The sequence below is a fragment of the Camellia sinensis genome, chromosome 1, assembly GCF_055761805.1.
Source record: "Camellia sinensis isolate YWXY chromosome 1, ASM5576180v1, whole genome shotgun sequence".
NCBI lineage: Eukaryota > Viridiplantae > Streptophyta > Magnoliopsida > Ericales > Theaceae > Camellia > Camellia sinensis.
The window spans coordinates 64,837,886-64,865,726 of record NC_138961.1 but is presented as its reverse complement, the minus strand read 5'-3'; the positions used below and the strand labels follow the sequence as shown (position 1 = coordinate 64,865,726).

Here is a 27,841-nt window from a genome sequence, read left to right as displayed (position 1 = left end):
TCAAAAAACTGAATTCAGAAAACTAAAACCAAACACACTCATTGGTTTCTTTTTTCTCCCAATCTCTCCACTTTTGAGAAGATTAAAAATAAGGGTTACAAGAGAAATTAGTTTCTTTCCGTTTCTCTCTATTTCTCCTCATTTCTCTCCACTTAAGTTATCCAAACAAGTAAGAGAAATACATATCTCTCCATTTCTTTTCTTTTCTTTTCTCTCCAAATCACTCAATCCAAACATAGTAATCCAAAGCGATTGCCAAAGTTTTTCCTAACTATTTCTTTGATATTTTCTTTATGAGCAAAAGATCAAATATAATAAACTAAAATCTAGAGAGAGTTGAGTTATTCACAAAAAAAAAAAAAAATGTAAATAAATGAGTTATGATGCACTTACTAATATATTTTAACATGTTTAATTTAAAAAATAATAGACTATATTTTAGGGAGCCGATATTCCCACTTCACCTTGCTCCCAATAGACTCCTTTCTTTGTCCTTATTATACATAATTACATTAATCCTCTTGAAATTTTGGTTTTTTCAAGGAGTGTATTTTGTGTGAAAGGGTATTAACGTAATTATGTATAATAAGGACAAAGAAGTGAATGTATTTGGAAGAAAGTGGAGTAGGAATAGCAGCTCCCATATTTTATTACATGTTTATTGCTTAAAAAAAAAAAAACCTCTCTAACAATGAAGATACTTTATATTCTAATAATGCTACCTATACATGTACGTCCCTACTATACCACAATTTAGGACATTTGGTTTATCTTATAACTCATAAATCTAACGTCTACCAGATAGACCGTACTTTTCAGTCTATGGTCACTACATAATTTAGATCTACTATTAAATTATTACGGTCTGACTTGGGTGGGGAATATTTTAAAACTGAGTTCTGTGAGTATTTAGCCAATTTAGGTACCATTCACCAAACTTCTTGTATTGATACACCTGCCCAAAATGGTCGCACTGAACGTAAACATCGTCATCTCCTTGAGACAGCTAGGTCTATCCTTCTCTTTGCCTCTGTCCCGGCTTTGTTTTGGGGTGAGGCAGTTCTTTCTGCTGCTTTTCTTCTCAATCGTATGCCTACGCCCTTTCTCTCTAGTTGGTCTCTTTATGAGGCTCTGTTTTCTCAACTTCCCAATTACTCCCTCATTCGTGTGTTTGGATCTGCTTGTTTTGTCCTTTTACCCTGTAAAGATAGGATCAAACTGAGTGCCCATTCCGTCTTGTGCATCTTTTTGCGTTACAGTCTCACTTAAAGGTTATCGTTGTTATAACCTTGTTTCCCGTCGCCTATATGTCTCCCGCCATGTTGCCTTTCTTGAACATCTACCTTACTTTCAACTTCCTCCTCTCACAGCCCCAGTTTCTAAAGAGGATTTGGTTCATATTGATCCATTTTCTTCTAAGGTCCCTTCTAATGAGTACATCGCTACTGTTCCCCATGAGCTTGTTCTCTCTTCTCCTTGTCCTACCTCACCTGATGAGTCCCTCTCCCCTGACCCCCATGAGTCTATTTCCTCCTCCTCCTCCTCCTCAGAGTAGTAGTAGTAGTAGTAGTAGTATCGCAAGGCTCTTCCTCTACCAGTTGTATTTGCTCCTGCTGCTGATCCCCCCGCTTCTGACGACTCTGATCTTGCTAATTGTAAGTATCATCTTCGCATCCGTAAACAAATAGTTAAACTTGGTTTTGCTAAAACATATTTTTCTCCTTCATACTGCACCTTTTTGTCTACTATTTACTTTTTTTCAAAACCACAGTCTTACAAGGAGGCCTATTAAGATCCTAATTGGGTTCAAGCTATGGCAGATGAGCTGTCTGCTTTGTACAAGACTACTACTTGGGAGTTAGTTCCATTGCCTACTGGCAAAAATCTAGTTGGTTGCAAATGGGTCTACAAAGTCAAGACTCACTCTGATGGTTCTCTTGAGCGCTACAAAGCTCGCCTGGTTGCCAAAGATTTCTCCCAGAGTATGGTATTGGTTATAAGGAGACATTTGCCACTGTTGCCAAGATGACTACTATTCGTACTTTGATTTCTGTTGCTACAGTTCGTCATTAGCCTCTCTATCAGATGTATTAGACCTTTTGTATTTTGATGATTGTTTTTGTTTATATTTTAACTTTGTTTTGATTTATTTGAAAGAAGGAAATAGATTGAATTAGTATAATGTATTCCATGATATTTTGATCCTTGCTTATATACTAATCATGCCCTTCTTGAGTACAAAATGAGGCTAAAATAGGTACCAAACCATTGCACCAGAGCAGTAGAAGCACACCCGACCACATTACAGAACCACCCAGTTGTGGGTTATTGAGCCCGGCCGTGGTTTTGTGACCCGGCCGGATTTCATTCCGGACGTCCAAGGGGACGACTGGCCAGATGTCCAAGCGGACGACCTGCGGTGAATTTTTTGGCCCAGTTTGCTTCTGTTTCAGCTCTATTCGCTCCGGACGTTAGACTAGCAGTACACTCGACGACCGTGGATGACAACCTTGACAACCGGACCTCATGGGACATCCGGGCGAACATCTGGGCCAATGACCACCAAGAACAAAACTTCATCTGGGACATCCGGGTGGACGACCACTCTGTGCTACAATGACTATTTTTCAAAAAATACTTGCCAACAATCAGACCCGTGTTTCAACTCCTTCAACAACTAATCTTGTATGGGGAATGCAAGTTTGAGTAGAGTAGACTTAAACAAAATCTCACTCAATCTTCTCAACACACGCAACAGACAACGGTCGATCAATTTCTTCTCAATAAATAGAAGTGCTCCTGCTGCTGAACAAAAAAAAAACAAAAACACAAGCAAGAAATCATTTATGATCTTTCATCACTCTCATCTTTCATCTATTCTCAAAGAAGTGTTCTTCATTTTTGGTTTACATTTTTCTCTCAGAAATTATACACTGAGCTTTATAGCGTTAAGCTTATCTTACCTGTGTAAGGTTTACAGAGAAATCAGAACTTCAACTTGTATATCTATCTTTGAGAGATAACTCTTATAACTTTCTTTGAAAGCAAAAACAACTCCATTTCAGTCTTGTAAGATTATAGTACACTTAGTGTTCTTGACTCTTTGAATGTGATTGAGAATCAGCTAAAGAGAGCAAGGGTTTGGACTTGGAAAGTCTATGTAAAATCTGTGGAGGATTGCTCCATTTGTGAAGAGGTTTCTAATATCCTTGTGAAGCTAGAGGATAGTGGAAAATCTCAAGTGAAGCTTGAGAAGTAGATGTAGGCTTGGTTGAAGCTGAACCACTATAAATTTGTTTGCCTCCCTCTCTCTTATCTCTTTATTTTGTTGAACTGTTATAGCTATATCTCATATACTCACTGTGCTAAATTCATTAACTGATATAGCTATTAGAACACTTGTGTTAACCATCAAATCTCTTCATTCATTGCATATAGCTATCTATTAGTTTTCTTCCATTAAGTGTTAGTTATAATTGCTTACTTATCTAAATCACAATCTATCAAGGGAAAAATCAAACACTGTATTTTTGCTTAAACTACTTAATTGATATTCTCTCATTGTAATTGTCAAAGTCATCTTTGTTTCATTAGCTATATTTATCTGTTGTGTTAATTTTAATTTGTAGAAACCTAATTCACCCCCTCCCCTCTTAGGTTATTTTTTGGGTAATAAGATGGATGTTAAGAATGCCTTTCTTAATGGTCATCTCACTGAGGAAGTTTACATGCGTCCTTCCCCTAACCTTCAACATTCCTTTGGACAAGTATGTTGTATTCGGCGTACTCTGTATGGTCTAAAGCAATCTCCTCATGCTTGGTATCATCGCTTTCAGACTGTTGTTACTAAGCTTGGGTTTCATCCTTCTACCCAGGACTCTGCTTTGTTTCTCCTCCACACCTCTGCAAGTGTTGTTGCTTTATTACTGTATGTGGATGATATAATTATTACTGGCTCTGATTCTTCTGCTATCTTTGAGGTCAAGCAGAATCTCTTCCGCACCTTAGAAATGAAGAATTTGGGCCCATTGCGGTATCTTCTTGGTATTGAGTTGGCTTCTTCTCCCAAGAGCTACTTTCTGTCATAGGCCAAGTATGCTAATGAAGTTATTCACTGTGATGGTCTTCCTGACAGTAAGATTGTTGATACCCTCATTGAGCTTAATGTGAAACTTAACACTACTGATAGTATTCCTCTGTCTGATCCTACTTTATATCGAGAACTCGTGGAATGCTTAGTCTATCTGATGATTACTCGCCCTGATCTTGCCTATGTTGTTCATGTGGCTAGTCAGTTCGTTTCTGCTCCTCGTTCTACACATTGGCTGCTTTGGTTCGGATTCTTCGCTATCTTCGCGGTACTATCTTCTAAGGATTCTTGTTGTCCTCTACTTCTTCCTTAGCTTTAGTAGCATATGCTGATGCTAATTGGGCTGGTGATATTACAGATCGTAAGTCCACTTCTGGTTTCCATATATATTTCTTGGTGATTCCTTGATTTTTTTAAAAAGCAAGAAACAAGCTGTTGTTGCCCGTTATGGCTCATGCTACTGTTGAAATTGGCTTCGTTGTCTTCTCTCTGACTTGCGCATCCCTTACTCTTCTCTGACCTCCCTCTATTGTGATAACCGTAGTGCTATTCAAATTGCCCATAACACTGTCTTCCATGAGCGAACAAAGCGCATTGAGATTAATTGTCACTTTGTCAGTCAGCATCTGCAATCTAACTCTATCTCGCTTCCTTCCGTTTTTTCGACTTTGCAACTTGCCGACTTCTTTATCAAGACTCACACCACTGCTCGGTTTCAGTTTCTTCTTGGCAAACTCTCACGCTGTATTTGGTTGGGGGAATTAGGGAAGGATTTGGAAAGGAAAAGGAAAAGGAAAAGGAAAAAAGTGTGTGAAACTAGGTGAAATATAGGTATGCTTTTTTCACATTTTACATACTTTTTCCATTTTCCTTTCCAAATCCCTCCTCAAATCCCCCCAACTAAACACAACATCAGTATTTTCTACTAAAACACATTGAGTTTGAGTGGGGGTATGAGAATATTAGGTTAGGTTTATATATATGGTAGTGTATATTATGTATATATATGGCAGTGTTTCCTTTCCTATATATTAGGTTAGGTTTATATATATGGTAGTGTATATTGTGTATATATATCGCAGTGTTTCCTTTTCCTATATGGCAATGTTTCCTTTTCCTTTTTAGTCTTAGGGTTAGGATTACTATATGATCAAATGTATTCTTTATATTATAACACAATGGAATATACAAATTCTCTCAAAATCTTACAGTAATCACATTAGTTCTGGTTCCCGTCCTCCATACCAGAACAATCCATTCTAAAAGTAACTTAGATCTGGACTCGTCCAGAGTTTGATCGGCGGTGAGATAACAAATGGGAAAAGGTGAGCCCCTTGATTTTCAACCATTAGATATTGTGCCAAACCTTAATTCACCATTCCCAACCCCACAGCCACCCCATCCCAAATGTACTTGAAAAGAAAAAAAGGGGAAAAAAAAACAATGGGGTTATTTTAACTCCCATGGTGGTGGACATAAGTTATCAAACCCCACTTTTGTCGACTCAAGCATCAGATAAGCAGGCCGCAAGGACAAATAGTCCAATCCTCCTTGTTCATATCCTTGTACCAAACATCACCAAGGAGTTTAGTGAAGAAAGAAACCTACAATTTCTTAAGCATTTGCAGAACATTTATCATGAGGCATGACACAAAGAAGTTAACTAAAGCACATCTTACATGGAAAAGATGTCATGGCCATATGGCTCTTGGTTGGATCAGTAGCGCACACAGAATTCGTGACTTCAGCTGCAAAATAATACAATAGTTACTGTTACGACAGAAAGCATACTTACATTTTATCATCATAAACTAATCAAATTATACAGATTATAGTGTACCAAAGCTGACAAACAAAACAACAAGAGAGCCAGATTTGACATCCGCTGCCAGCTTGTTAAACTCAGGAAGAATAAAATTTGCTTGAGCTTGATTCTTCCCCTCAGCTCCAGTAGAAATGGTCAAGATGCATGCCCGACTAAAGCGATAAACTGCAGAATTCTGTCCCCAAATGACATCAGCGAAAGCAAAACAAATACTCAAGTAAAAAGGAAAGGGAAGGACTTATTTAACTAAAGACTAACTAGAAACACTAGTACCTCTGCAACTGCAAAGTTATTAACTGGCCTTGCCAATAATATGTACAGAGGAAAATAATTTTGAGTTTCCAATCCATCATTTGAAGTCCCTGACAAGGAAATTGTCATTTGAATCCTACAGATTTAAACAGAAGCAATCAATTAGTGTTCTACATCTACTGTAAAACTGTACGCTAAAACTTGAAGGAACAGCAATTGTATCTTCTAAATAAAATCATTATAAAAGGCATGTTTCCAATGACTCGGTCCTCAGACTTGGCTGGTAAACAGAAACCAGCGAATGAAAGTTCATTGAAGAGATAATTTTCCTCCAAGTCTAAGATGATCCCATAGAATATTCCTTTCTTCGCCAACATAGAACAAGATAAGTAAAACTTTTCCACCTGGAGTGGAGAGGCTAATGAAGGCATACAAGCACACTGTTTATATCTAGGATCCCAAAGACCTCCAGCCAACATTCTATCCAAGGTCCTCCTTTAATTCCCAAAACATGATAGTATCAGTTTCACTATTATTTCCTAACAACCTCTATAATAGCTCCTTCCCTTCCTAAACCCAAAACAACATTGATTCAACACAAAATCTTATAATTCACTGCCTAAAGCTCCTTAGTGTAGAAGAGCATCTGCCTCTTTAGTCTTTACCTAAAGACCAAACACCGATGAAGCATGGATACTTTCACAAACATGCCATACCCGTACTAGATACTTGCCGAGTACTGGTACTGCTGCAAGCGTACCAGGTACACAAAACACATACCCAAATTGTTTCTTGTTAATTTTTGCCATACCCCAGAGGTACCAAATATATAACTAAACCGTACCTCATATTTCTTCTAATTTAAGTCAGTTTCATTAACCTTTTTTTTATGCTTAGCATGATTTTAAAATTAAGCATTGGTTTGTAACTTATTTAATATAATGACCTTTAATTTTAGTTTATACCTTACTTTTAGCATTAAATGTAAATTGTAGAATGAATCTTAACCAACTAAACTATTTGACTAATTTCCAAATATAAAAATAAAAATAAAAAAATTACAAACGTACCACTATACTATATGTTCCAGGGTCAATTTTTGAGTTAAATTTTCAGCCTGCAATGGCACTAAGTTACAGCATTTAGTCTCAACCTAACATGCACGAATTACTCACAATGAGGTTTGTAAACAAACAAGCATACACAAGCACATTACAGAAATCATTCCCAACCTTTATTACCACCAGATAATATAAGGATACAAGAGCATTTGTACAAATTACACACTCTGCCTGAAACTCTCAATGCATTGGCATTTTAAAGGCATTTACATATCAATTACGAGCAATTGACTGATAACAGATGACAAAACTTGTGTATATGGATTAATCAAAAGAATTACAAAATATATAAACGAAACCCTAATAATCCCTAATAATCTAAAGTACTAAACTATCCTTAATGAATAATATAAACTACATAATTCACACCCCCCCTCAAACTGAGGATGCGAGCGCAGAAAGCATCGAAAGTTTGCCAAGAAGAAAACGAAAACGAGCAACAGTATGAGTCTTCGTAAAAAAATCGGCCAACTGAAGAGATGAGGGAACAAAAGGGAGAGTAATAGTGCCAGCCTGAAGATGCTGTCTGACAAAGTGACAATCTATTTCAACATGCTTTGTCCGCTCATGAAAGACTGAATTATGGGCAATCTGGACAGCACTCTGATTATCACAATACAACGGAGTCGGATCAGAAAGAGAGACACCCATATCAGAAAGAAGCCAGCGAAGCCAAACGATCTCGGAAGTAGCATAAGCCATGGCACGATACTCAGCCTCAGCAGTGGAACGAGCAACAACAGATTGTTTCTTACTCTTCCAGGATATGAGGGAATCGCCAAGGAAAACACAAAGACCAGAAGTGGATTTGCGATCAGAGATGTCACCTGCCCAATCAGCGTCAGCATAGGCACGAAGAGTCAAGTCCGAAGAGGCAGATAACAGAAAACATTGCAACAAAGTGCCACGAAGGTAGCGCAAAGTACGAAGTAAGGCAGCCCAGTGTGTGGAACGAGGAGCAGAAACAAACTGACTGAGAATGTGCACAGCATAGGAGACATCCGGACAAGTAACGGTGAGATAAACAAGGCACCCAACCAACTCGCGATACAAAGTGGGATCCTCAAGAGGAACGCCATCAGAAGCAGAAAACTTAGCATGCAACTCAAGAGGAGTGTCAACAATTTTCTCATCAGTGAGATTGGCACGAGAAAGAATATCACGGGCATATTTAGTCTGAGAGAGAAGATAACCAGTAGGAGAAGTAGCAACCTCAATACCAAGAAAATACCAAAGAAATCCCAAATCCTTCATCTCGAACTCCTGAAACAACTGATGCTTAACCTCTTCAATAGTACTGTAATCAGAGCCAGTGATGATCATATCATCCACATATAAGAGAAGGAGAACAAGCCCAACAGAAGTGGGTCGAACAAAGAGAGCGCAATCATGATGACTAGGGCGAAAACCAAGCTGAAGGGCAACAGAGTGAAATCGCTCATATCAAGCACGAGGAGACTGCTTGAGACCATATAGAGCACAGCGAAGACGACAAACAACACCAGGAGGGTGAGAGAGACCCGGTGGAGGGCGCATATACACTTCTTCAGCAAGATGCCCATTCAGAAAAGCATTTTTGACATCTAGTTGAAACAGGGGCCAATGATGGGCAGCAGCAACAGAGATAAGAGTACGAACAGTAGTCATCTTGGCAACGGGGGCAAAAGTCTCATCGTAATCAATTCCATACTCCTGAGAAAAGCCTTGGGCAACTAGACGAGCTTTGTACCGTTCCAAAGACCCATCAGAAAGGGTTTTGACCTTATAGACCCATTTACAGCCTACAACATTCTTGTCAGCAGGTAATGGAACCAAATCCCAAGTCTGAGTGTTAGCCAAAGCAGTTAACTCATCATTCATGGCAGCAATCCAATTGGGATCATGACAAGCTTCCTTGTAAGACCTGGGCTCAAAATATGTATGAAGACAAGAAAGAAAAGACTGATAGGAAAGGGAAAAACATGTATTACCAAAACCATACCAGTTCGGAGGATGACGATCTCGCTTTGGGAAGCGATGTGCAGAAGGAGCAGGATCCAAAGAAACAGCTGGAGGGACAGTAGAGCTAGAGACAGGTGAGCTCGGAAGTGCTTTGCGGCGTTGATAAACAATAAGAGGAGCAGGAGAAGCGGGAGCTGGAGATGAGGTAGCTGGAGAGGTATTAGAAGTGCTAGTAAGAGGCAAAGTAGAGACCTCAAGGTCAGAAACAAACTCATCAGGAGAAACATTAGGAGGAAATGGGTCAACATGAACCAATTCATCCTTAGTAATAGGAACAGGGGTGGAAGGTATAGTATAGTAGGGTAGTTTTTCTAAAAAAGTGACATGCCTAGACACATATAGCTTTTTGGTGGCAGGATCATAGCACCGATAACCTTTCTGATTAATGCCATACCCTAAAGAGACACATAGGACACAACGAGAACTAAGCTTGGAGCGCGCCCGTTTAGGAAGGAGCACAAAGCATGCAGAACCAAAAATACGAAGAAGAGAATAATTGGGAGTAACACCAAAAAGACGCTCATACAGAGATGAGCCTGAGAGAAGAGTAGGCATCCGATTGAGAAGATATGCAGCAGTGAGCACAGCTTCTCCCCAGAAAACAGAAGGGACAAAAGATGAGAGCAACAAAGAGCGAGCTGTATCAAGGAGATGACGATGTTTGCGCTCAGCTCGACCATTTTGTGCAGGAGTGTCAGAACATGAAGACTGATGAATAGTTCCATGAGTAGCTAAATACTCCTCAAACTCAGACAAGTAATACTCACCCCCCAAATCAGAACGAAGAATTTTAATGGTGGTAGAAAATTGAGTGCGAATCATGGAGTGAAAATTAGAATATATTTTGTAAAAATCAGATTTTCAAGTCATCAAATAAACCCAAGTAAACCGACTGTAATCATCCACAAAAGCTACATAATATTGCGAACCACCTTTGGTAACTATAGGGGAAGGACCCCAAACATCAGTATGGACCAATTGAAAAGGAGAAGATGAAATAGAACTACTTTTATTAAAAGGAAGAGCAGACATTTTAGCCAGTTTACAACCACGACACTCAGAAATATCACTAATGGGAAAATTGCCTAAATGTCCAGACCTAACTAACATCCTCAACCGATCACTCGACAGATGACCTAACCTAGAATGCCAAATATAAAACAAAGATGACTTATTGTTTAAACAAAAAGAAGACAATGCAGTAGAAGACACTTCTAGAGGAACATGCAAACTCTCCAAGATATATAGTTCTCCAACTCTACGCCCGATCCCAATCTGCCTATTGGATACCCGGTCCTGTACAACACAATGAGAAGAAGAGAAAACAACATCAAAACCGGAATCAGATAATTGACTAATAGAAATAAGACTGAGTGAGAGGTGAGGCACATAAAATACAGGAGAAAGAGACAAATGGGAGCAGGAAATAGAACCAACAGAGTGTACAGGCATAGAAGAACCATTAGCAGTAGCAATAGTGATAGAAGAAGGAGAGACACAATTACTGAGGAGAGATGCAGCAGGGGTCATATGATGTGAACAACCAGAATCAAAGATCCACGAAGTATGGATATTACCTGAAGAGGATTAACCAGACAAACCGAACTGAGTGGTAGTCATAGCGGAGGCTTGGGACGAAAGATTTGGATTGGCCACCATGAAAGACTTGAACTGCTCAAACATAGACTGCATATTGGAAGATGGATCATTCTCAGAAACTGGTGCAGAAAAGGCGGCAGATGAGCGAGATCCTGAAAATGTCGGCTTAGCGAATGGTGAACCAGATGAACGACCCTTGGGCTGCAAAAGTTTAGGACATGCATGTTTCCAATGGCCTTTTTGATGACAGAAGCTGCACTCATCCATGGAAACCCGAGGCTTGGGCTTACCAGTAACTTGAAATAAATGAGAAGATGGGGTGGGCAAAAGCAGAGGAGTGGCAAAAACTGACTGGGAAGCAGGAGTACCATGAGCCACCTTAAACCGAGTTTCTTCTGCAATAAGCTCACGGACAGCACCATCCACAGAAGGCAAAGGAGACCGATGAAGAATAGCTCCCCGAAGTGGCTCAAATTGATCACGAAGGGCCATGAGAAATTGAACAAGATGTTGTTTCTCCCGATACTTGATATAACTGTCAAGTAACTGCAAATCGGACGGTTCCATCAAAGCAAGCTAATCCCAATAAGTAGTCATCTCATTGTAGAACTCCTGAATAGACTTATCTTTCTGACTAGCACTGCGAATAGACATCTCAAGTTCATACTGCTTTGCAAAGTTAGACTCAAGGTACATAGTCTTCAAATAGTCCCAAACTTGTTTAGAAGTAGAATACTTGGAAAAATTCATACCAATGGTAGTTTGAACTGAATTATGAAACCAAGTAAGAATTTGTGCATTTTCCTTATCCCATTTAGCAACATCGGCCTCAGTTTCTTGAGATTCCACAGGTCTAATAGTCGTACCAATAACATAATTCCACATACCTTTACCCATTATAAAATTTTTCATCACATGAGACCAATAAGAATAATTGGTACCATCTAATTTAGTAGTAATAGCTTGCAATTTATCATCAGCCATATTGTATACCCAAACTACAGTGCATTCAAAACAGAGTGAAAGGCAGCAGAGAAGAGAGAGAGAGAGAGAGAGAGAGAGAGAGAGATGAATGACCTGTCAAGAGTAGCAATGCACTCTTCTCATAACCACGGCAACCTATACACCAGAGAGCAGTGATGGAGGTTCACCGTTTACGAGAGCTAGGTCGAAATAGAGAGAAGATCAGCGAGATACCCAACCTAGGTCTCCGAATGAACCAGGGACCAGCAATGGAAGCTTCCTAGGGTTTCGATTGAACCAGAACCAAAACCAGCAAGTGAGACGAGCTGTTTCGATGACGACCTTGCGAAGAAAGAGGCAGAGCTGCGAGAAGAGCTGCTTCGATGACCTTGCGAAGAGAGAGACAGAGCTGCGATGGCCTTGCGATTGAAGGAGAGAGAGCTGCGATGTGCGATGAGAGACAGAGCTACGATGGTCGATGATGACCTGCGAGATATGCTACTGTTTGTAACCTTGCTCTGATACCATGATAACAGATGACAAAACTTGTGTATATGGATTAATCAAAAGAATTACAAAATATATAAACGAAACCCTAATAATCCCTAATAATCTAAAGTACTAAACTATCCTTAATGAATAATATAAACTACATAATTCACATTGACACCCCTAACTACTAGAGTAAATTCAAACCAGCAAGGCTGCTGCAGAAAATAACTGTTGGTAACCAGATCCTTAATTTCAGCCTTCTTTGTCATGACTCCTTGCAAGCATAACTGCCAATAACCGACCGCCATGTCTGTCAGCCTTGCATCATGCCAACGTAACTACCATGAACTGCCATCCATGTCAGCCTTTGAACCCTCCTGAGTTTGACCCACGAATTTGTGAGTCTTGGTCTGCCACTAGGTGTCAAGCCCACTGATATGTTTGACCCAACAAGCCCACGCTACCAACAGCATTTGGGCTAAGTCTAGCCTTGCATTTGCCCACATGAAGCATCACTTGTCTTTGAGTCTTGTGGCATTGCCACTGCCACCTTGTTACCATGACTTAGTCATGCCTCCCTCATGCCTAACTTGGATGGTTGACATAGGTGCAAGGTGCCACCGCATGCCAACCTACGTGTCCAAGTCCTAAGGTGCTAACACTATACCAATACCGATACATGTGGGTGTACACATGCTTCATAGCCTGACTCTAGTCATTGTTTTAGAGACCTTACGGCATGTTTTCTAAAAGAACAAGATGTTTAATTTCAGTAAAACGCTCAACTTAGCATTCCCAACTTATGACACTTGCCTTCCATGCAAAATTTTCATATTTTTCTTCAAACTCCAAAATTCAATTATATTTATAAACATTTTAATATGTATATGTAAGGTAAAAAGTGAAGCAAGTTGCTCTTTATGTAAGTCTACATATAATACCAGTGTTATTAAAGGTAGGCGCACCGAGGGGCCAAGGTCTCTTGGGGCCTAGGCACAAGGCCCAAGGTGAGACGTAGGCTTTACCGAAGTGAGGCACACCTTGTACGTAAAAACATATATAATTTAATATAAGAAAACAATTTAAGAAGAAGAAACGTAGAGAAGAGAAGTGAAGAAAACAACAATGTAGAGAAGAAGAGAAGAGAAAAGAATAAGAGAGAAATGTACGAAGAAAAGAATAAGAAGAAGATAGCAACGTGAAGAATAATTTTTAGAGCTGTTGGACTGGATAACGAAAGCAGGCAGCAAAAAAGTGTTCTTCGGATATTAGGAATTAGGACTAATTTATCTTCTATCGTTGATTTGGGGCTGAAAATGTAGTGGCATGTGTACTTAAGAATAAGGATCTTTTATAGTTGCACCATGTTAAATCAATGGTCAGATTTTAAACAAAATCAATCAAAACAACAATAATAATAAATAAATAAATAAAGCCCTCAAGGTGCAGCAGGCCATGGGCTTTTCTGTGCCTTGGCCCAGTCGCACGCATTAAGCGTGACTTATCCAAGTCGCTTAGCCTAAAACACTGCAAGGCGTAAATCTTGGGCCTAGATGGGACGTGGGTCTAGGCACATGCCTAGGCGCACGTTTAATAACACTATATAATACTAAGGGCTAGAAGGGTTGCAAATGAACCTTAAGGAGTTGGTCTAGTGGACACAATTTAGGGCCTAGGGATGTGATCCCTCTAAGTCTCAAATTCAATACTCACTAACCCCCATAAGCTCTTTGGGGCCAGTCCATACAGGGCGTTCGCTCTGGCTTTAAATGGGGGCCCAGCAAGTAGGCGGTAGGATTGGTTTTTCGAAATTAGTCGAGATGCGTGTAAACTGGTCTGAATACCGGATAATCAAAAAAAAAAAAAAAAGGCTGCGAATGAACCTAACTAGTCATGAATAGCTCAAGGCTCAGCTCAGCAAAGGTTCATCCAAACATGCTCATCAAAGATAATGGGCTCAATTTGGCCCTAAATTTCAAGATTAGTCAAGTTGATCCTGAACAAAATTGAGTGTCGCTTACATTGTCACCTTATACATGTGTCTTAATTAATCTTCATAATATAAGAACTTTGATATTCTTGGCACTGGTGTCATGTAATTGTCACAACCATAGCTTCAAGCGCTAATTTTGATATGCATAGTAATAAATTAATAATATCATTATTGGAGCGTGGGACGTGGGAGGGAGAGAGGACAGAGGAGAAAAGAGAGAAGAAAGAAGCAAGAGACGATGGGTTGTTGTCGACCAAGGAAAAAAATGGGAGCAAGTTTGATGCAGAGTTTAAGAAACTCAAGAAAGAGTAAACTCAAAATAATGACGATATTTGAAACTTTGCATAATTTTAAAGAGAAACCAATAGTAACCACATATAATCGTATTTCTAGTATTATTAGTCTTATTTTATGATTATTTAGGGGTATTTTGATAATTTATTGAATTCCTAGGTATGGGTTGTAGGGGTCTCGCCCATTAGTCGCCTTGTGAGTCAATTATTTAACTAATTTTTGTTTATATTTCTTATTTGGTTTTAAATTGATTTTAAAAGCAAGATATTTTAGTAGTTTCTTTTTATGGTTATAGTTGGAATAGGAAGTCTCTAAAATACTATATAAAGTCATGTAATACTTCTAATTCAATAGAGTTAATATTTTAAAGAATTTCAAAAGCTTTTGAAACTTCTTTATGGATTGTGTGATACAATCAAACCCTAGGTGTGACATCTAAGAAATTCTATGAGTGATTCCTAGACCTATCTTCTTCTTTCTTTTTCTTTTCTGTTTCAATTTACTATTATCGAATCATTATTCACAGCCCTCTAAAAGTGCACTTTTCAATCTCAAAATCCCATCCAATCACCCCCAAATCAACCCTAATCCCTTCCCCTACCTATTAGCCTTCAATTTAACCCTTAAACCCCTAAATTATTCACTGTTTAGGCCGTCAAATAACCTCTGTTTTCAAAATCCAGCACTGTCCTACATCAAAGTTGAACAAGTATAAGCAAAGTGCACAGAAGTTTGAGCTAAGCCTAAACACCAGCTCGTCCTACCTGAACCAACCACAAACAGCCAATGATCCAAGACGGAGCCCCAATGAAAGCTGCCCTACAATCAAAAGGTAGGCTGGGGCCTTACTATTCAGGTTAGGATTAAAGGAAAAATTAGAGTGAACGATCAGATTTTGGGTTGAAGTGGTCAAGGTCTAAGATTGTTTTGAACCAAAAAAACAACGGAGTTAAACTTGCTGAATTTTCCAGACAAAAAGTTGTAAGACTGTTATATGGTATGTAATTGGAATTAGGGTTTAGAGAACCATGGGATAGGGCTTTGGGAATTAAATTAGGGATTTAGAAGGGCTGGCTATGCTTGTTAGAGTTGCTGAAAAAATGAAACAAAGAAGAAAAAGATGACAAGAGTCTTTATAATCACTCTGAGGCTTTTCTAGGAGTCTCCCCCGACAAGAAACCAATGAAGCCTCACCGTTGAAGAGAGAAAAATAGCAGAGGAATGATATACATTGAAGTTGCTCAAGCTGAATATGTCCAACATATCATCAATGACGTCGTGTTATTTGGGTTGGAAAAAACTTCAGTTCCTTCAAATAATCTTCCAGACTTTCCAGCAAACTTGTTGATCAATGGACAAAACTTTTCAAAGGAGGGAAGAAAAATGTACTCAATTTGTATGCCACTGGTTGCAGCAACAACCAACAAACGACCAGATATAGAGTGAAGAATGACTTTGTCTATAATTGCTTTCATGAGTTATAACTTTCAAGGTGACTTGAAAATAATGCAAACATACTGATACTTATGCCCACGATTTCTACTACCTGCTTTGCAAAATATATGCTGCATTGTTTGGGTTGCTTTCATGTCTCTACATTTATTATTGCCCTTCTCCCAAATTATATCAGCAAGCTGGTTAGAAGAAGATAAACAACTTTAGCCATGCCTACTAAGCTTGGTAACTTCATTCACAAAACATCCTTTGGTATATCACCAACATGAAGAAACCCGGACAGTTTTGCTAGTAGATGCACCGGCAAGGAGTCACTTTCATTTCTCACATTATAACATGTTGAGGCCACCAGACCAACAACTTGGCTCGGTTGAGTTTACATCCCCAACAACTAAGGTAACTCAAGCATAAAGGAAGACATAAATATATGGCATATGAAGTATATGTTCTGTAGAAGTCAAAAGAAAGCAGAAGAGAACCTTGATATGTTTCCTCTAAACCTTACGGTAGCTTTGGAATTATAATGTTAATGTATTACTAAATTAGAACCAATTTGTTGATAAAACACCCTCAAGAAAAATAATAATAATAATAATAATAACAATCAAATTGTCAATCCATATGATTGTATCAACATTTATCATCTTTATTGGATTTTGTACTCATAATTTGGAAGATGCAGTCATGATCTATTGCAAGCCAACAATGAATATTATCATTCACACAGATTGTGCCTTTCTTTTTTGGTAGAGGTTTAGTAACCTCTAACAATCATTGAGCAAGTGGCGAATAACAACCAATGAAAATTGTTACAATGGTTTTAAATAACAATATCAAGATATGTATTGATATCGGCAATACGGTCATATATTGGCCAATATCTGACAGTATCAGCTGATATATTAGTGAATAATAGTATCAAGTCCAAAATCCCATTATGTATCAGCCGATACAATAGCTAACAACCGATGTGTAAAACCCTGGTTACAAGTATGTGCCATATAATGTTTAAAAGGTTGTACCTTTTTTTGTGCTTCGCTTGTATTTTGTACTGCAAGCATCTTTGAAGAAATGAAGGCTGCATAATAATGTTCCTTCAGTCAGAAACATAAGATAGAAAAAAGGCATAATTAACAAGATATTGAAAGCTTGAAGCACATCATCTAAGGAGATTCTAGTAAATACAATAGTGTAAATTGTGAAGACATCCATCACCACCACTACATCCAATTATGGGTTTGAACACTGATGTACAAGGACCCTAGCACCAATCATGATGCCAGACCAAGCAAATCAAAAACAGCAATAAAGAGAGAAACATTGGCAATGAAGCACATTACATTTCTAATAGCACGGCGTTGAAGAATATTGTAAAGTTCTACAGGCTTGCAGTATATTGAAAGGCTCTCCTCAGCTGCAACTTCCTCCTCTGCAGACAAATGCACGCGAGAATCTTGGCGGCACATCTGATCTGCACTTCTAGTGTAGCTGCAATTGCAAAGAGAATTCCTGTTCCATGAACTGGTATAAATGAAGAGTTCTATTCACACTCCAATTATTATCACATAACTCCCTCATATTTTACAAAAAATACCAAATAAGAGTCCATCAATTCAATTTTTTTCTTTTGGTTGGTAATATCTATCTTTTAATGCTCAAAAATATATATATATATATATATCAAAAGCTTTTAAAAAAACTATACATATATATTGTCAATTTAAAGTAAAAAAATAATTGAATAACCACTTCAAGGATGATCCCTTATTGTATAATTAGGACAGGTTACTTGATTATTGAGGCAGTACTACTAACATAATGGGCTAAAAAGGAACGTACGTCGTTTCACGAGCCACTAAAGGTATGCCTGGCATTCTGGTTAGACAATGTTGAAATGTAAATTCATAGCTATGTCTTCTTTCCAAAGTCAGTAACCACTAGCCACCCAGACCTGAAAGAAATGGTCATCATGGAAAGCCTTCAATTACAAGGAATTATAAGCTAAAGAAACTGTCAATGCTTGTGACAGATTTGTGAACATGCAACTACACGTGATCTATCTTCATGTCATTGCCTTGGTCTAATCAAAGTTTTGAAAGGCGAATGCATGATGCGAGGCATTTTATCCCTCTTGAGGCAAGATATAAGCCTTAAGGCATTAAGCTAGAACCATTTCAAACTTTGAATTTTTATATTTAATAAATAAATTAAAACAACACCCAATTAGTACACATTAATGTGTGTTTGGGAGCGAAAAGATTGAGTACACATCTAACCTTTAGCATAACCTCAAGGTTAATAAATAAATTATTTATTTTAAAATAGTAAAATATTAAAAATTAAATATAGAGGTGTAGATGTTTTTTTCTTAAGAGCATCAAACATTTCATTGCAAAGAAGGAAACTAGCCCTCATTGAAAGTGAAATTGGCATTTTTAGCTTTAGCAATTGAGCTTCTCACTTGAACCTTAAGTTTGTGTTTTTTCTTGATTGGTCATTTACTTGATTTTCCCATGGAATATAGTTGCAAAAAGGTTCTTTTATTTTTTTTTATGTTTTATATTTAAACCATCTACTAAATGGAGTTTAACAAGAGCCTAAGACAAACTCATTCCTCACATGCTTGTACACAAAAGGCATACCAGGCGCATGTCTTATACTATATATGCTATCCTTTGGAGAGCATAGCCTAAAAATCAAAGCTTTGATGTATTTTGCCCGAAGGCGAGCCTCAAAAAAAGCCTTTTAAAACTTTAGGTCCAATATCCCATGTAATTTGGAATTTCTAGAAGCTAATAAAAATGCCACAGGGTAGTTAGAGTATTGGAAAAGCATTCAAGAAAAAAAGCTTGGATCTAAACAAGTTGAGTCCTCAAAGCGATATATACATAATTATTTTTAAATTTTTGATTAGACTAAGGCCTAGTTTGGAAAGACTAAATAAGTGCACTTTTTGACTTTTTTTGTATTATGTGTAGAAAAAGTAGAGAGGAGATGTTGATTGATGTGACCCAAAAAAGATAAAAAGATGAAATAAGTGCACTTTTTTCTTTGTAGCCAAACTTGGCCTAAAACTAACACATAAGCTAAAAAATGTTGAGAAGCCACATTGTAATTTCATAATGCAAAATACTTGGCCTTGGTTGGTTTGTGTTTTAAGATATTATTCAAAAATAATTTTCTAGAGAGAGTTTAGAAAATTTAAAATTTTGTTTGGTTGTATATTTTGAAAATAGTTTTGGAGTTTGGGATGATTTGATTTTTTTTTTATAATTGAATAGATGGGTGTGAGAGAAAAAGTGATAGAGAAAGAGAGAGGAGAGAGGAGAGAGCAAAAGTAATTGATTGTTGTGTAGTAGAAAGAAAAGTGATTTTGAAATTTTCTTTTTTAAAATTTCAACCAAACATGTTTTTGGATTTTTTTTTTTCTCCAAAAACATGTTTTGAGAGACAACCAAACATGACCCTTATCTTTTAAGAATTAGGTATTAATTTAAGCCAGTACCTAGTTTTCTTTTTAAATTTTCAATGAGTTTTGTAAATATTTCATTTCAATATCAAGTATAATATGTTTATATTACAATAATAAAACAATCCACAACTTGTCCTTGTGCTTTTCCCTTTTGCATTAGTAAAAAATATATTCAAGTTACTTATTTATTTATTGATATTTAATTTTACTATTGTTTCTATCGTTAATCCTTACTTTCTATGTAGTTATAGGGAACATGCATGAAACAATACGGATACCTCAAGGCTCAATTTGACAAATTCTATTACTTCAACTCACTATGTTCTTCTTATCAAAGAACTAAACAAATTATTAAAAATATATATAAATATTCTTGTATTTATCCTTACAATTATATTATATTATAATGCTATGTAAGAAATGCTACCATTCTAATTTCGTAAAAGAAGTAATACATAACTTGGAGTATCCAATACTTCAAAATTAAGCATCCGATACTCTAAAACTAATAAAAAAATAATTAAATATCCAATACATATCCGCAAATATCCAAAGAGTATCGGTATGCGACATGGATACATTCTCTTTTTAAAGTATCCATGCTTCATAGCAACATCATTAAAGAAAATACCATAGAAATGCAAGAGAAACTGCCTTTTTTATTTTTTATTTTTTTGGCCCAAGGTTCCTCACTTTGATTATATCACTAACAAACACCCTTATGTCCACAGTGGTCAAGAGTTTCATTGACATTAATCTACCACACAATTCCAGCGACATATAGACAGAAAAAATATGCGTATATGAATACGTATATGGGCATTGATTGGGATCGAAGCGGGCGTGACTAACATAGAGATCCGTATTTAGGAGCAGAAACAAGCAATGTAAGTATGTATCTGTAAACAAACCAAAAACACAACCACCGCGAGACATTCAATTGGGGGATAGCAAAAAAAACATACCTCATATCATATAGTTAAAACCCTAATCTTTTAATCCCCAAATCGAAGATCTCTTCTCTTTATACAAACGCTTTCCAATTTCGAATATATATGTGTATATATATACAAGGAACAGAGAGAGAGAGAGAGAGAGAGAGGTGGAAATTCGGGAGGTAGAGAGAGAAGAGAGAGTTTTGATAGGAAGCTTATGGCATGGAATGGAGTCGGACGGCGTACCTGACTAGCTGATTGCCTGTGGAGCTGCTGGTGATGTCAGTATTAATTTAGCAGTCGTGCTACGTATCGGGAATTACATATTTTAATTAAAAATTTAAAAAATTATTATATTGTTTTATTTATTTATTTTTATAAAAAATAAAAATAAATTATTTGACCTAAATACTATCATAACAATTATTAAGGGTATGTTTGGTAACCATTTTATTTTCAGTTTACAGTTTATATTTACAAAAATTTAAAAAATTATGATAAAAACTCGTTTGGTAAAAAATTTGATTTATAATTCGGCTTCCAGTTTATAAATCTTACCCAAAAAACGAAAACAGAAAAAACATGTTTTGGCTAATTTAATAAACTGGCACTGTAGCGGAAGTTACTGTAGCGGAGCTACAGTAACTTAATTGTGGGCGTCTTGATCTCGGCTCAAATCTCCGCAGCACCAACGTTAAAATATATCATCTTCCTCCACCTCATTCATTTATTTTGTCCAACGGTAATATCTCATCTTCATCCACCTCATTTATGTTCACGAACTTCACAGATCAGGTTTGTCTCTCTCCCCTCTCTTCTCTCTCTCTTCTCTCTCTGTCTCCCCTCTCTTCTCTGTGTTCACCGAGCTTTGTCTGTCTCCCCTCTCCTCTCTTCTCTCTCTGTCTCCCCTCTCTTCTCTTCGATTTTTGTTTTCTTTTCTAAAACATTATGTTGCAAACATGCAGATCTTTGTAGATCTGTCAACAAATTGATCTTAGGTATGTTTCTTCTCTCTCTCTTGCTATGGTTTGTAGGTTAATAGATCTGTCATGAAATCGATTTGATGGCAGCTTCGATGGCAACAAAATGATCTCAGATTTTTGAGAGACCATGGTGGTTTTTTTTTTTTTTTTCTGAAACGACAAATTTATTTTGCAGATTTTTTGCAAAATCTCCGAACCACATCGATCTCACTCTCAGGTCAGTTTCTCTTTCATGGTTGGTTGTAGATCTGTGCTACATTTCGTAGATCTGTACTATAATTTGTTCTGCAATTTTTTTCCCGAACCAGAAATATGTTCTGCAGAAATCTCTTTTTTTTTTTTTGTTGGTTGTAGATCTGTGCTACAAATCTTTTTTTTTTTTTCTGAACTAGAAATCTATTCTGCTTTGGGAAAACCTAATCTGTAGGACCTTGGAAGGAGCCCTGATTAACCTGTGCCATAGACATGAAATCAGATTGTTGTCAAGACTTGAGCATTAGAACTGAAAATATATTTCTAGAGTTCTCAAAATTAAAAACCCCATTTGGGACACATCCAAAACTTAAAAGAATCGAGAATGAAGAATCAATAATGCATAATCTGATTAGCGTGGGTAATGTTGAAAAACAGATCTGAAAGCTCAAATTCAAATTTGAAAGAAAAAAAGGCCAGATTATAAGCCTTGAATGTTAAAAGTAAACACACTTGGGAGCCAAAATCAAGAGTCAACAGCTGATAAGAGCCAAAAGTGGTGCAGCTATAGTCTCCTGGCATGAACAAGAGATGCACATATTTCAATATAAATTCTCATTTACAAAATAAAAAAAAAAGGCAACTGCAGAACTCAATAATGACAATTCAACCAACCAATCCCACTTTTGCAAGTTATTTTCTGACACTTACAACACAAAACCCGTAGGACAGAAAAGGCCATGAATGCCATGGAGAAAGCATTTCTATAACCTGTTGGTCCTGTTCTAGTAGTGAAAAAACTTAGTTGTTATTCCTTATCAGGGACGTGGATTTTGGGAACTCTACAAGATATAAATATAAAATTACGTATTTAACTGAGACTGAGAGAAAGGGACTAATGAAATTGTTGGATCAACAATTGCAGAGATGTGAAACAAACAGACAAGAATAATACTAATGGGTAGAAAAAACAGATTGTTTTGGGCTCAACCACCAGAAGTGAGCATGGAAGTGAAGATTACTTTAAGAGGATATCTGTAAGCAAAGACGGGGATTATTTCTCAACTCAGGTTTTTAGATGTTTTTCAAGTACCGTTCCTCTCATCTTCTAGATACCATTACTATAGAACAAATTCTACCAAACCATGTTAAATATTGTGTGTTTTTCTTCTGTAGTATATTTTTGAATTGTTAGGACAGTTACACATCCATTAAATCAATTTTTGGACTTTGTACGTCATATATAAGGTTGAATTGGATAGAGGCTCTAGTTTTCTCTTGTATATGTCCTATGTGCATATGCCATGCCCCCTTGATGTTTTTATTTGTGTCTCTTCATTTTATTTGACTTATATTTTTTTGAAATTTGTGCATATGCCACAAGGATATTTAAACTGCTATTTATTCTTCAATGTCTCTTCATTTTATTTGACTTATATTTTTTTGAAATTTGTTTAAACTGCTGTTTATTCTTCAATGTGTCTTCATTTTATTTGACTCATATTTTTTTGAAATTTGTTTATCTATGAATAAATATAAATATTTAGGTAATGGCATCAACAATACATTATGATCTCCCCATTGATGATGATGATGTTGTTGAAGTTGGTAGAGAAAACAGTAGTCCATGGCCTCAGGCAAATGAGGCTCTTTTCGTTACCCTTATGGATGAGGAGGTGAAAACCAAGAAGAGTAAAATAACTGGAACATTCACGAAACAAGCTTGGAATAGGTTGAGAGATCAAATGAACGCGAAAACCCAATACAAGTATAACACAGACCAGCTTCGGAACAAATACAATCAGCTGCGTATTATGTTCAACAAATTTACATCATTACTGAAGCATACTGGTGTTGGTTGGGATAGCCAGCGACTTACTATCACTGCACCGGATGACGTTTGGGAAGCCCTTTACAAGGTTTAATTAACTTTTTGCATTTTCTTTACTACATGTAATTAGAGAATTCTTCATGTTAACTTCAAATTCATTGATTTGTAGGTTAATACCCATGCAAAGAGGTTTAGGAAGAAAGGGATGGTTTACTACCATGAGTTGTCTCGTATCTTAGGAGACACATCCGCAACTGGTAAACTAGCTTTTCCTTCCACCAAATCACCTTCTGAAAGTAGTGCCAGTTCTGATCCTGAATTTAAGGTAAAGAATGAGGAGTTAGATGCATTGCAAATTGATAGTGATAATGAAAATGGAGATGGCCAAGGCAAGGGCAAGGGCAAGGGCAAGGGCAAAGGCAAGAGCAAAATGGGAGGTAAAAAGAGTAAGAAGAGGAGCTCTTTTCAAGCTAATATTTCTGAAGCACTCAAAGAAATGAGTGAAAATAGCAAGAGGAAGGTGGACCTAATGGAAAAGCGTTTCACAAGTGCTTCAGTTACTAATGTTGGCGATGACAGTGGTTCAATTGAAGGTGGCTCTACTCCATCACGTTCATTACTGAAAGAGTGCATGGCACTATTGCATGGTATGGAGGAAATTCCTGCTGCTGCTTACACCAAAGCTGTGAACAAGCTTGCATCGGATCCCATAATGAGGGAGGTATTTGTTGATATGCCTGCTAGTAGGATGAGGGATTGGGTCCTTAATCTTTGAGAGAATGCAGATTTAGTGTGGTATGTGTTTGTGTTGTTTAATTTATTTGGTAGTTTATTATGGAAACAGACTTATTATGGAAGTTTATATTTGGTACTGTAACTGTTGAATTGTTGGATAATCTTTTGTGCTGTAACAGACTTAGTGTATTCTGTGAACAAGCTTGTATTGTTGGATAACTGATGTATTGTAGTTTTTTTTTTATTTTTTTCAGAATAATTTATTATGGAAACAGAGTTAGGTGTATTCTATTGGTGTTTTTAATATTGTACTGCAAAGAGATGGGTAGATGAGTAGATATCAAATTGAGTAAATGGTATGCAGGCTTTCCATTATTGCTACAATATTGTACTAGTATGCAGGCTTTCCATTATTGCTACAATATTGTACTAGTATGCAGGCTATTTTTATTATGGTAGTTTATGGTTGGTTAAAGTATTGAATGCTCTTTCTCCTATATAATGTTTGTTACTAGTATGCTCTTTTTACTGCATTGTCAACATTACATAGGAAGCATTGTCAACATTGTATCACTGCATTCTCAACACTGCATTGCAAGGTATGTATGATCTTCTTCTATATAAAATTCTTATGTCATTGTACTGTCAACATTGTTTTTTCCATTACCTGTTCGATGAAATGTGTCAATGTGTCTAGATTATTCACTAAATTTTGAAGTCATATGAAACATCACTAGATGTGGGTTTCTGGCATGAATTATTTTGAAGTCATATGAAACATCTGGTCCAATTTTGAAGTCATATGAAACATCACTAGATGTGGATTATTAACATCATTCACATGTTTTTATAAAAAGTTTTTTTTGCTAATGATAGTTGATTAATGAGTAGTCTTTAATAACCTCAATATATGTTAAAAAAGCATGTATTAAGATATATAGATGCTGAACTTGCATGGCCCTTAATTCCGGACCATAGTAATTATGATGCTGAACTTGCATGGCCCTTAATTCTGGACAACTTTGTTGAATGGATGAGAGCAAAGCAGAGATAAACCAAGAACCGATTGGTGCATCGGTTCTCTGTCATTATCCAAGCTTAAAGTACGTCACCATTTGAATACCATATTCAATTTTTTTCAGTCCACTCTCTTCGACTTAAATTATATTGTTTGAATATCAATTTGTTTGCAGGATTGTCTCAAACAACACACATCAAAAGTGAGCAATCAATTTTCTTTTGTTTTTTTTTTTCCCTTGATTTTTGATTGAAGGGAGGAGCTTTTCTTCTTTTCTGAATATACTATTGTTAGAACCCACCCCCCTCACTGTTAGAAGTGAGTGATGTGTTATTGATCTCTGTTTTGGTAATGTCTCAGTACATTTTATTTGTCATTATTTATGCAACTTGGTTTCAGTTTTATTGTTATGTTGTCTACTTTTATTTTAGGAAAAATTATACTTTAACCCCCTTAACTATGCTTATTGTCACTTTACCCCTCAACTAAAATTGCTGCATTCCACCCCTTTGATGTTCTGATTTGTTTCTATCCCAGCCTTCTATCTTTGTTATGAAAAGAGGACAAAAAATGGCATGTGAGCTGCACGTGTCAATTTTATAACCAATAAATTGGAGCCAACATTTGAATTGGACATCACTAGATGTGGGTTATTTTAATTATTTTAAAGTGATATGAAATTAAAATATATGGAGCCAACATTTGAATTGGACCAAACAAAATGGTTACCAAACCGAAAAAAATTCAATGAAAGAAAAAATTATTGTGTGACCATTATGTCATGTATTTTCATTATCACTAATACTTTTGTTTTTAAGGGGTCAGCACTATATCACAGTGATATATATGGAGCCGATGCATGCTCTTGATTTGAGTTTTGACTCAGACAGTGACGATGAAAATATACAATTTCTGGTGTGTGTAGCACTACATGAGTATTGTAATACTTACCTTCAACCTAGACCATGCCGAACGTCCATATTACAAGGACATGACTACGTATTAGAAATATTGAATGGCCATGAAAGAAGGTCCAAGGAAAATTTCAGAATGGAACCAGATGTATTTATTAATTTGTGCGAGGCACTTAAGGTATATGGTAAACTGGAACACTCACGTTATCTGACTGTCCAAGAGCAAGTTTGTATATTTTTGCTAACAATTGGTCACAACGAACGAAATCGTGTTGTCCAAGAGCGATTCCAACATTCTGGCCAAACCATCTCCAAATACTTCAACCGAGTCTTGAAGGCAGTGTGTAGGCTTGGTAAACAAGTTATAAGGCCTCCAGATTTTGATGAGGTGCCTGCAGAAATTCGACATAATCCACGCTTCTATCCTTTTTTTAAGGTAATCACTAACAGAATATTTGAAATATAAATTTTAGTAAAATATCCTGCATTATTAAAGTCATTTGTCAAATAGGATTGTGTTGGAGCAATTGATGGTACCCACATATCTGCAAGGGTGCCAGCATCAGAGCAAATACCATATCGGGGTAAGCATACAGTTACAACACAAAATGTAATGTGTGTTTGCTCATTTGATATGCGATTTACGTATGTATTGGCCGGTTGGGAGGGCACTGCAAATGATTCAAGAGTGTTCATTGAAACCGTACATGATCCAACAAATTTATTTCCAATGCCACCAACAGGTACGTATTATATGGCATTTTGTTAATTTATAATGAATATTCTTTTGTCAACCCATAATAATAGATACATACATGTTGAACAGATAAATACTATGTTGTCGACTCGGGTTATACAAATATGCCTGGCTTTTTATCGCCATACCGTGGTGAGAGGTACCATCTAAATGAGTTTCGTAATCAACGTCGACAACCAAGAAACAAGAAGCAAATGTTCAATTACCGACACTCCTCACTGCGCAATGTGATTGAGAGATGCTTCGGTGTCTTGAAGGCTCGTTTTCCAATTTTGAGAGACATGCCTCCGTATTCAACTAAGACGCAGAGATACATCCCCATTGCATGCTGTACAATACACAACTGGATAAGGACACATTCTCAAAATGACACATTGTTCGCTGAATGGGCCAATCCAGATCGTATCGTTGAAGATAATGGGCCTAGTGGAGGTGATAGTAGCAGCTCGACACATGCAGGAAGTAGTTCTCAGCAACCAATTGACTTAGACATTAGTCAACCTCAATTACGTCACATGTCTGATGCAAGGAATCAAATTGCTGGTCAAATTTGGGAATCTCTCGGAAACAATTGAAATATTATTTATGCGTATAATAGATTGTGGAAGATGTTTTTTTTATGGTTTGTGGAAGAATTGAGATGTTATTATTATGGTTTGTAAGTTGTTATGAACATTATGGTTTATTATGGTTATTAAATTTATCTATGGTTGGTATTGTATCAATATGATTATTATGGATAATGTGTATGATCCTATTGTCAAAAAAAAATTTAAAAAAAAAATTAAAAAATTAAAAAAATTAAAAAAAAATTAAATAAAAAAAAAATTAGGCCTTAACAAACATGTTTTTTAGTTTATGTTTTCAAAAATTTTCAAACATTTTGTCCAAACCAAACGAGTTTATTATTTATGTTTTT

The 27,841-nt window shown here is 36.8% G+C and overlaps 3 protein-coding genes across 13 annotated transcripts in view; 2 read left to right on the top strand and 1 right to left on the bottom strand.

Annotated features, from left to right (window-relative positions):
- The window catches only part of LOC114310035 (polycomb group protein EMBRYONIC FLOWER 2), a 46,601-nt gene extending 25,744 nt beyond the window's left edge, over window positions 1-20,857 (bottom strand). The window contains exons 1-7 of one of the 8 annotated variants that reach the window (XM_028255944.2): window positions 20,739-20,857; window positions 17,925-18,036; window positions 17,426-17,594; window positions 17,108-17,163; window positions 6,189-6,303; window positions 5,931-6,090; window positions 5,770-5,838 (exon numbers count right to left, since the gene is read on the bottom strand). In XM_028255944.2, the coding sequence (XP_028111745.2) occupies window positions 5,770-5,838; window positions 5,931-6,090; window positions 6,189-6,303; window positions 17,108-17,163; window positions 17,426-17,594; window positions 17,925-17,959 (604 nt within the window). In that variant the 5' untranslated portion in view covers window positions 17,960-18,036; window positions 20,739-20,857. Of the gene's footprint in view, window positions 1-5,769; window positions 5,839-5,930; window positions 6,091-6,188; window positions 6,306-17,107; window positions 17,164-17,425; window positions 17,595-17,924; window positions 18,037-20,522 lie in introns of those variants that run through there. The other 7 variants (XM_028255946.2, XM_028255945.2, XM_028255943.2 and 4 more) reach the window with 7 other exon arrangements.
- Window positions 20,858-21,213: 356 nt separating this feature from the next.
- On the top strand, window positions 21,214-24,442 carry LOC145795193 (uncharacterized). Of its 4 annotated transcripts, XM_082878693.1 has the most exons (6): window positions 21,214-21,287; window positions 21,458-21,490; window positions 21,651-21,692; window positions 22,593-22,737; window positions 23,215-23,586; window positions 23,668-24,442. In XM_082878693.1, the coding sequence occupies exons 5-6, from the start codon at window positions 23,218-23,220 to the stop codon at window positions 24,271-24,273; spliced, it is 975 nt and encodes a 324-aa protein (XP_082734819.1). In that variant the 5' UTR covers window positions 21,214-21,287; window positions 21,458-21,490; window positions 21,651-21,692; window positions 22,593-22,737; window positions 23,215-23,217; the 3' UTR covers window positions 24,274-24,442. The 4 variants fall into 4 exon arrangements, with proteins under 4 accessions (XP_082734819.1, XP_082734830.1, XP_082734796.1 ...); XM_082878704.1 differs by lacking the exon at window positions 22,593-22,737; XM_082878670.1 differs by lacking the exon at window positions 21,214-21,287 and having other exon boundaries at window positions 21,298-21,490.
- A 338-nt stretch (window positions 24,443-24,780) lies between these two features.
- On the top strand, window positions 24,781-27,621 carry LOC114318158 (protein ALP1-like). The gene is made up of 4 exons (XM_082878656.1): window positions 24,781-24,832; window positions 26,070-26,601; window positions 26,677-26,908; window positions 26,992-27,621. Exons 2-4 carry the CDS (start codon window positions 26,098-26,100, stop codon window positions 27,495-27,497), a joined length of 1,242 nt encoding a protein of 413 aa, XP_082734782.1. The 5' UTR covers window positions 24,781-24,832; window positions 26,070-26,097; the 3' UTR covers window positions 27,498-27,621.
- Window positions 27,622-27,841: the final 220 nt, after the last annotated feature.